This window comes from Centruroides sculpturatus, unplaced genomic scaffold (assembly GCF_000671375.1).
Source record: "Centruroides sculpturatus isolate CEXI.00-Female unplaced genomic scaffold, Cexi_2.0 scaffold296, whole genome shotgun sequence".
Taxonomy (NCBI): Eukaryota; Metazoa; Arthropoda; class Arachnida; order Scorpiones; family Buthidae; genus Centruroides; species Centruroides sculpturatus.
In genome coordinates, this window is record NW_019384990.1 from 735,048 (window position 1) to 744,224 (window position 9,177).

General features: G+C 34.2%; 2 protein-coding genes across 2 annotated transcripts; both read right to left on the reverse strand.

Moving 5' to 3' along the window:
- Positions 1-556: 556 nt before the first annotated feature.
- LOC111633005 (toll-like receptor 6) lies at positions 557-5,345 on the reverse strand. The gene has a single exon (XM_023377530.1). It carries the CDS (start codon positions 5,039-5,041, stop codon positions 1,475-1,477), a length of 3,567 nt encoding a protein of 1,188 aa, XP_023233298.1. The 5' UTR covers positions 5,042-5,345; the 3' UTR covers positions 557-1,474.
- A 1,731-nt stretch (positions 5,346-7,076) lies between these two features.
- On the reverse strand, positions 7,077-8,394 carry LOC111633018 (toll-like receptor Tollo). The gene has a single exon (XM_023377540.1). It carries the CDS (start codon positions 8,088-8,090, stop codon positions 7,077-7,079), a length of 1,014 nt encoding a protein of 337 aa, XP_023233308.1. The 5' UTR covers positions 8,091-8,394.
- Between the last annotated feature and the right edge of the window lie 783 nt (positions 8,395-9,177).

Here is a 9,177-nt window from a genome sequence, read left to right on the forward strand (position 1 = left end):
TTTATTTATTTTATATATTAAAGTAAAGTTTTGTAAAGTTTTGAACATGAATAATAATTTTTTTTCTATCTAAATGCTGTTTCAAACATGAGAATTTCTAATTTTTTTCTCCTCTATTCCTTCAAGAATTTCGAATTTAGGACCTAAATATATTTATAAATTTCTTTTTTCTGTTGAATTTTAGGGATATATATATGCAATTTTTCTTCTTATATTTTTGAATATAAGCTTTGAAGCAAGCATTTGAAATTTATAAATTTTTAAATAAGAACCCCCATATTTTTTTTATAGAACATGTGTATATATATATATTTCTTTTATGTTTGTATAAAGTATTGAACTTATACATTTCGTTTTTTTGCTTGTAAAAATGTGAAATTTAGACAAAGTTTTATACATTTATACAATTTTTTAAGGTTTAAAATATTTCTTTACAGTTTAAATTTATTTTTTATTATTATTGTATATGCCAAGACGAAGAGAAGTATTTTTTATATTTTTTATTTTTGGAGGGTGTTTTTATGAGAAGGAAAGTCGTATATGCTACTATGTTAAATTGGTAAAAAGCCAAACTGATAAATTTCCAATAGTATAAAGAAGAAAGCAACATGACTACTACTACCAATATTTTTTTTTTTTTATCACAGTCAATTTTTAATGTATAGAGGCGGTAGTTACTCTACATGGACGTTCATGTCGGTTTTCTAGCACCGAATTTCACAGCCTCTTCTATAAATCAGGCAGTCCATCACAGCTGGAGAGCGATTACCATCGAGAAAGGTTGACAGAAATACAAAAAAACGGAATAAATTCTGTTGATATGAGAATGTAAAACATATAGGACGTCATTAAAGAAGTCGTTTATGCGACTAAAGAATACAATTTACTCGATTAATCGAGTTTTATATTTTATATATAATTTTTTTTTCTTTTTTTTTCCTTCTTTCCTTAAGTAATATGCAAATTCAGCTCTCTTCAATAAACTGCTTCATAGACATGAACATTCATCATACTACAAAATCTCGTTGCTTTACAAGTAAAACCATTGTTTTCTTATGTTTTCTATAATTAGTTTCACCGAATAGTTTAATTACAATTTAAGGCAAGACACTATTTGTCAATGTACACGCGTCAATCTGTCTGTTAGTACCCTCTATCATTATGCAATTCAAGTTAAGGAACTAGATCTTTCGTCTAACAAAATATTGTTCAAGTATAATTTTTTTTTTGTTTTTTTTTTTGCTTTTCCAATTTGCATAATAGTGGGTGATGCACCAGTCACAAAATTATAAAAACAATTTTAAAAAGTAAAAAGATTTTTTTTAAAGAGCATGCACCACTATACACGAGACGTCTATCTTTCAAAGTAAACCATTCTCTATACACAAACACACGCTACTTATTGGGCTTGGTCTCATGTAGAGGGTTCACATTGTCAAAAAAAAACCAAAAAAACAAAATAGCAGACAGCCCATCATACGAGTTTTACAGAATTGGACTGCGCAGACATTGTCAATGAACACGGTAATCTACTTTCTGTGCTGTTTCTTCGACCATTATCGGGTATAGCGTACCGTAACTTTTCCCAAAATCTCTTATCGCCCCAATGGACTATAAGAGAAGATCTGAGGCATAATCTAGCATCTGGATCTAGTTCCTTGAATGAAATCTTATCCAATAGCACAACAACTAATCGGTGACGTTTGTTGCACTGTGATTCGTGATATGCAGTCTTCAACTCGAAGCGACCCCATTCGTTCTTCAAGAACTGCTCTGATACCACTGCTATAGTCCGGTGACTGCACTCGACGGCTTCAGAAATAGCCTCTGCAACGTAACCCACCATAGGCAAATCTCTATATCTGAGGCATAGCCTATAAGGCTGATGACCACACTCGAGCTCCGGTGCCAAAATCTGTGCCACGAAAGCCTCATCCTTCTTACAATAAGACACGAAAGCATCGAACAATTTCTCACTATCGGGTGAGTAATGACTTCTTTGGAAGAGGCGAACACCGTAACGGCTGTAGATCCATATCTTCATCTCTCGACGATACACACACGCTAAAATCAAAAGTAGAAGGACGAGAATGAATAGCGTGGGTACTACTATCATTATTGGCATATAGTTCCTGGAAAAGACAGTTTGATAATAAGTTATGGCAGTATAATTAGAGCAAGATGAGGCATTAAACTCTAAGATGAATAAGCCACCAGTTTGGTTCTGATAACACCGAATATTTTCACTATCTTTCACATAAACGCCAAAAACTTGTAACCATTCCTGAAAATTCTCCAAATATTCGCACCTACACGACCATACATTGTGACTAAGACGGACGTTTGAGAGTCGCCGGTTATAATTAAAGTTCCAAACTTGAAATTCCACCATGAAATTATGATCCATGTGTAATATCTCCAAAGATTTTAAGGTTAGAAATGTGAAGTTACTTATGTGCTTCAGTTGATTGTTGGAAAGATAAAGTTCGCGTAAATGGGTGAGGTTTTCGAACTCGTAACCCTGCAGCTCCTTTATCTTATTATTTTCTAGATGGAGGATCTGCAGAGCTTGCAAACCGTTAAAGGTTCTCTGATTTATCTCTTGGATGTTGCTGTTGTTAAGGTAAAGTACCTTCATATTTTTGCGACCAATGAAACTGTGACTGGAAAGGTGCGGCATCTCGTTACCATCCAGATAGAGTTCCGTGGCGTCCATAGGCACCCTGCCTGGTATGGAAGAGTGACCACGTCCGCTACAGTCAACTATGTTGGTATTCCACGTCTGGTCGGAGTAACAGGTGCAGTTCTCCGGACACACCATCTCACAGTCACATGCGTCGAAGTCGCAACAATGACACAACGCAAAGCAATGGCTCCTGTATTTGCACAAGAAATCCGAAGAGTTAACATCAGAAAGCAGGACAGAGGGAGCACGACGCGAAAATGGCAACTGGCACACAACTTCGTGAAGATCAGCAATCTTTGGGTATTGTCGAGTCTCGTCTAGGTTATTGATCCTTTGCATCCATTCCATAGTACAATCGCAGAAGAAGGGATTACCAGATATTAAAAACTCTGGAAGATGCTTGTTTGGAGTAATGGGTTTCAGCCTGAATGCATTAATATCTAAACTTTGAAGATAATTATTAGTTAGATTGACAGAAGAAAGGTTGCTCTTAGCCATGAAAGTAAAGGAATTAATCATTTTAATCCTGTTATTATTCAGGCGGATTTTTTCGATCTTGTTAGGAAAAGTTGCTGCGTTGATTTCACGGATGAAATTAAAAGATGCATCTAGGAAAAGCAGATGGAGAACAGATTCTAGTTCGAAGTAATTACCAAGAGTTTCAATCTCGTTATGGTGAAGATCCAAAATTTCTAGTTCGGTTGGAATGAGAGCGTAATCGAACCATGTGATACGATTTCTAGAGACGTTGAGATGTTGGAGAAAATGCAAATTCATAAACAGTCCATTAATATCCATAAGATAATTGTCGTTAAGGATAATTGTATGAAGATCAGGAGCATCGTCAAATACTCCATGCTCCAGGGCCTGAATTTTATTATGTGATAAATCCAAATATTTCAGTGCTGGTACATCTCTGAAGGTACCACGACTTAAATTACCAACTTCGTTCCTAGATAAATATAAATTTAACAAATGTTTCATACCTTTCAGGGTATTATTAGTCACTTCTTTGATGCTGTTACCGGATAAATAAAGTGTGCGTAGGAATTGCAAAGACCAGATGGATGATGGAAAACTTGAGAATTTGTTTCCTCCTAACATTAAGTCCTGTACGCTGCTACAGTTTCTGAAAGCATCGGGATGTATGTGCTCGAGTTTATTATCATTCAAACCCAAGTAGCTTAACACATATAAGCCATTGAGTGTGAAGACATCGAGATTCCTTAAGTGGTTCCCTGTCAGTATCAATGTATGCAAGTTATAAAGAGAAGAGAATGCATTATCAGCGATAGTTTCAATTTCGTTGTAGCTCAGATAAAGAATCTGTAAACTATGCTGAGATTGAAATGTGGTGAAGTCAACGTGTCTGAGATGATTATGGCTGAGATCAAGGACTACTAAGCGTATTAAATCTGAGAGCACTTCAGACGTGATTCCCAAGCTGGTTATATCATTCCTGCTGAGGTTCAAAACTAAGAGTTGCTGAAGACCACTGAACAGACCAACACTAAGCGTTGAGATCGAGTTATTCTGCAAATGTATCTCCCTAAGATCGGGTGTATGCTTGAATATCTGCGTAGGTATAATTTTAATGTAATTATTAGAAAGATACAACAGTTGCAGCTTTCCTAAACCTTCTAAGGCCGAATTGGTTAGATCAGTTATCATATTATTCCTCAAATCCAACTGTTGTAGATTTTTCAAAGAAGAAAAGCTTCCCCCATTCAGGCTTTTAAAATTGTTACCCGATAAATCTAATTGGAGTAATTCAGGAAGGCATTGATTATCAGGATTTATGACGAAATCCAATCTGTTAGGGTCCATTAATGAATTTTGGCTCATGTTAAGCATTTTAAGGGAATGTAGCTCACAAAAGACGTGACTTGGAAGATCCATAATGTTATTGAAGCTTAAATCAACGTATTCTAAGTGTTTCAATTGATGCAACACGCGTTGTGCAAGACGAAGTGAAATCGAACCCCATTCTTTATTATGGGTGCGGATTGTAAGATGGCGTAGGTCGTTTAAACCGTGGAAAACTCCATTTGGAAGCACTGATAACTTGCAATATTCTATATGAAGATTTTTAAGATGTTTAAGATGAGATAAAGATCCGTTCTGAAGATGACTTTCGAACAAAACATCATCGCACAGTATCCGTAGTGAAGTGGTGTGATCTGATTGTATAAGAGTGAAGTTGGTGCTTCGACCATTGGAGCTGATGGCATCTACGCGACATATTAAGGACACATCCTGACCAGCAGGACTCCATTGACAGTCCTCCGGAGCCGTGTAGTGCAAGGCAGTACATGTCGTGATGAGGAACAGAAAATGAGAAAGAATTCTTGACATTTGTTCAGGATAATGATACGTTTCTTGTGAAAAGCACGACTTTTGCCGTATTGCTATCCTGAATACTGTGATTTCCTTTGGCCATTCAAAAATGTACTCGTTACTTCTTCCACGATTAAAAATTCGTGTCCTTTTCCAATCTTTATAATTTTGAAAGAAAAGAAATGCATAGATAATCCTTCACTTGGGTTTTATATATATAGTATATATATATATATTTTTTTTATTTTAAAACTCAATTTTCTTTTAAATTTCCAACAATTTTTCTTGTAATTTATGCATATTTCTTCTCTTCTTCCTCTTCTTTAAAAATATATTCCCCTAAAAAGAAAAATAAGAAAAATAAATCTACTATATAATTATCCAAGTATTTTGCATTTAAAAAACAGCATTCACTTTTTAAATTACATGATTAAAACTTAATTTATGAAGCCGAAAACCTACCATTTAAGCCATTAAATTATAAGGAAATTGTATAATTTTTGAAGAATAACCCATCAAGTTACGTGTAGTTGCCCTTAACCCCCTCTCCTGAATTCTCATTACTACACTATCCAACATTCCCACTACACAAAATAAAGTAATAATAAAAAAAATTCTCCATGCTCATCTACTCATCTATACGCTTCGTTACACCTACAGCAGAAATGGAAGCCAATATATTCGCAAACCATTTATCATGTATACGATTTCGTGAGTGCAATCCCTTAAAAAAACCTTATAACCTTTCCTACGTATCGCTTCCGGGGTCATAGGTTATAATCAAAACGAGTTATTCTGTCCTTTGCCATCTCTAACTATGGTTACAAGGTTAGACAACAATGTCCAACAGCCTGATAACTAGGTATAGTAGGAATGTGAAAATTATAGACATTTTCAAGTAGAAACACTCGATTTGATACAGGAAATATGTATGAATGTATAGGTGTATACATGTATAGATAGAGAGAAAGGGAGAGAGAGAGAGAGGAAGAAAGGGGGATGCAGGAGCTTTTCATCAGTTCATTCTTGGTAATGATGAGAACCCTTCCTGATGATATATGATCTATAACATGGATTTAAAATCATTTTCTCATTTAGATTTAAAATATTGATTTTCTCATCTAGAATGTAACAATATCGATTTATTGGAAAACATATTTCGTTACTTGTCAATGTGGAACGAGTGTTATTTTTGGTAATTACAGACCAAAGTTGTAACGAGGATTTGAATAGAGAAAAGAGAGGTAGTCGATGAAAATTAAATATACATATTTATTTTATTTTTTTATACATAAAAGTTAGAGTTTTATGCTTATTATACACGTTAAGAGCTGCTAGATTTATATACAGGAGAGAATTAACTCTTAATACAATGCTATGTTAGATTGATATCTCTTGTTACGTACCACCTGTAAGTTTACTCCTTCAAATATAAGAAGTTCTAGAGCTGATAGAAGAGATAGAAGACGATTCATCCCTTCTATCAGTTATAAATCTTTTCTGATAGAAGGGATAAATTGCTCAGGGATGTATCTATGCTCTCAACAGAAGCTTTCGTCTAGCAATATTAATGAGTTATATATATTCTTGAGTACTTTTTCTATAATTTTATAGATTAAATTAACTTCTAAACATAAGAAAAGTTTATAAAAAAAAAGAATGTTTAGTAGGAAAAAAAATACACGCAAGGTTACAAGGATAAAGTAAGCCTGAGAAGATAAAATGCTAATCCAAAGGCATAAAATGCAGGTGTGGAATTCTAGAAAGTGATGACTGAGATATTTTATTTGAATTATAATTACATACTGAATGCAAGATGAATGTTAAGAGGAGAGAAAAGAGAGATAAACTTTGTCTAAACAAACAAAATTCCATAAATACACTTACATGAAAAATGATACGTTGTTTAAATGTATATAAAGATAAATTATCTTTTTATACCGTGTACACTTTATGCGAATGAATAACAACAATAATAAAATATATTCTAGATTTAGAATATTAAAAAAAAATGCATCTTAAGATGCTTATATATAAATAAATTATTTTTCCATTAATTCTTAGTGGTGAAGTCAACGTGTTTGAGATGATTATGGCTGAGGTCAAGGACTACTAAGCGTATTAAATCTGAGAGCACTTCAGACGTGATTCCCAAGCTGGTTATATCATTCCTGCTGAGGTTCAAAACTAAGAGTTGCTGAAGACCACTGAACAGACCAACACTAAGCGTTGAGATCGAGTTATTCTGCAAATGTATCTCCCTAAGATCGGGTGTATGCTTGAATATCTGCGTAGGTATAATTTTAATGTAATTATTAGAAAGATACAACAGTTGCAGCTTTCCTAAACCTTCTAAGGCCGAATTGGTTAGATCAGTTATCATATTATTCCTCAAATCCAACTGTTGTAGATTTTTCAAAGAAGAAAAGCTTCCCCCATTCAGGCTTTTAAAATTGTTACCCGATAAATCTAATTGGAGTAATTCAGGAAGGCATTGATTATCAGGATTTATGACGAAATCCAATCTGTTAGGGTCCATTAATGAATTTTGGCTCATGTTAAGCATTTTAAGGGAATGTAGCTCACAAAAGACGTGACTTGGAAGATCCATAATGTTATTGAAGCTTAAATCAACGTATTCTAAGTGTTTCAATTGATGCAACACGCGTTGTGCAAGACGAAGTGAAATCGAACCCCATTCTTTATTATGGGTGCGGATTGTAAGATGGCGTAGGTCGTTTAAACCGTGGAAAACTCCATTTGGAAGCACTGATAACTTGCAATATTCTATATGAAGATTTTTAAGATGTTTAAGATGAGATAAAGATCCGTTCTGAAGATGACTTTCGAACAAAACATCATCGCACAGTATCCGTAGTGAAGTGGTGTGATCTGATTGTATAAGAGTGAAGTTGGTGCTTCGACCATTGGAGCTGATGGCATCTACGCGACATATTAAGGACACATCCTGACCAGCAGGACTCCATTGACAGTCCTCCGGAGCCGTGTAGTGCAAGGCAGTACATGTCGTGATGAGGAACAGAAAATGAGAAAGAATTCTTGACATTTGTTCAGGATAATGATACGTTTCTTGTGAAAAGCACGACTTTTGCCGTATTGCTATCCTGAATACTGTGATTTCCTTTGGCCATTCAAAAATGTACTCGTTACTTCTTCCACGATTAAAAATTCGTGTCCTTTTCCAATCTTTATAATTTTGAAAGAAAAGAAATGCATAGATAATCCTTCACTTGGGTTTTATATATATAGTATATATATATATATTTTTTTTATTTTAAAACTCAATTTTCTTTTAAATTTCCAACAATTTTTCTTGTAATTTATGCATATTTCTTCTCTTCTTCCTCTTCTTTAAAAATATATTCCCCTAAAAAGAAAAATAAGAAAAATAAATCTACTATATAATTATCCAAGTATTTTGCATTTAAAAAACAGCATTCACTTTTTAAATTACATGATTAAAACTTAATTTATGAAGCCGAAAACCTACCATTTAAGCCATTAAATTATAAGGAAATTGTATAATTTTTGAAGAATAACCCATCAAGTTACGTGTAGTTGCCCTTAACCCCCTCTCCTGAATTCTCATTACTACACTATCCAACATTCCCACTACACAAAATAAAGTAATAATAAAAAAAATTCTCCATGCTCATCTACTCATCTATACGCTTCGTTACACCTACAGCAGAAATGGAAGCCAATATATTCGCAAACCATTTATCATGTATACGATTTCGTGAGTGCAATCCCTTAAAAAAACCTTATAACCTTTCCTACGTATCGCTTCCGGGGTCATAGGTTATAATCAAAACGAGTTATTCTGTCCTTTGCCATCTCTAACTATGGTTACAAGGTTAGACAACAATGTCCAACAGCCTGATAACTAGGTATAGTAGGAATGTGAAAATTATAGACATTTTCAAGTAGAAACACTCGATTTGATACAGGAAATATGTATGAATGTATAGGTGTATACATGTATAGATAGAGAGAAAGGGAGAGAGAGAGAGAGGAAGAAAGGGGGATGCAGGAGCTTTTCATCAGTTCATTCTTGGTAATGATGAGAACCCTTCCTGATGATATATGATCTATAACATGGATTTAAAATCATTTTCTCATTTAGATTTAAA

What these genes read in the sequence shown, in the direction of transcription:
- LOC111633018 (XM_023377540.1), bottom strand. Translation starts at nt 8,090, where the DNA reads ATGTCAAGAATTCTTTCTCATTTTCTGTTCCTCATCACGACATGTACT.
- LOC111633005 (XM_023377530.1), bottom strand. Translation starts at nt 5,041, where the DNA reads ATGTCAAGAATTCTTTCTCATTTTCTGTTCCTCATCACGACATGTACT.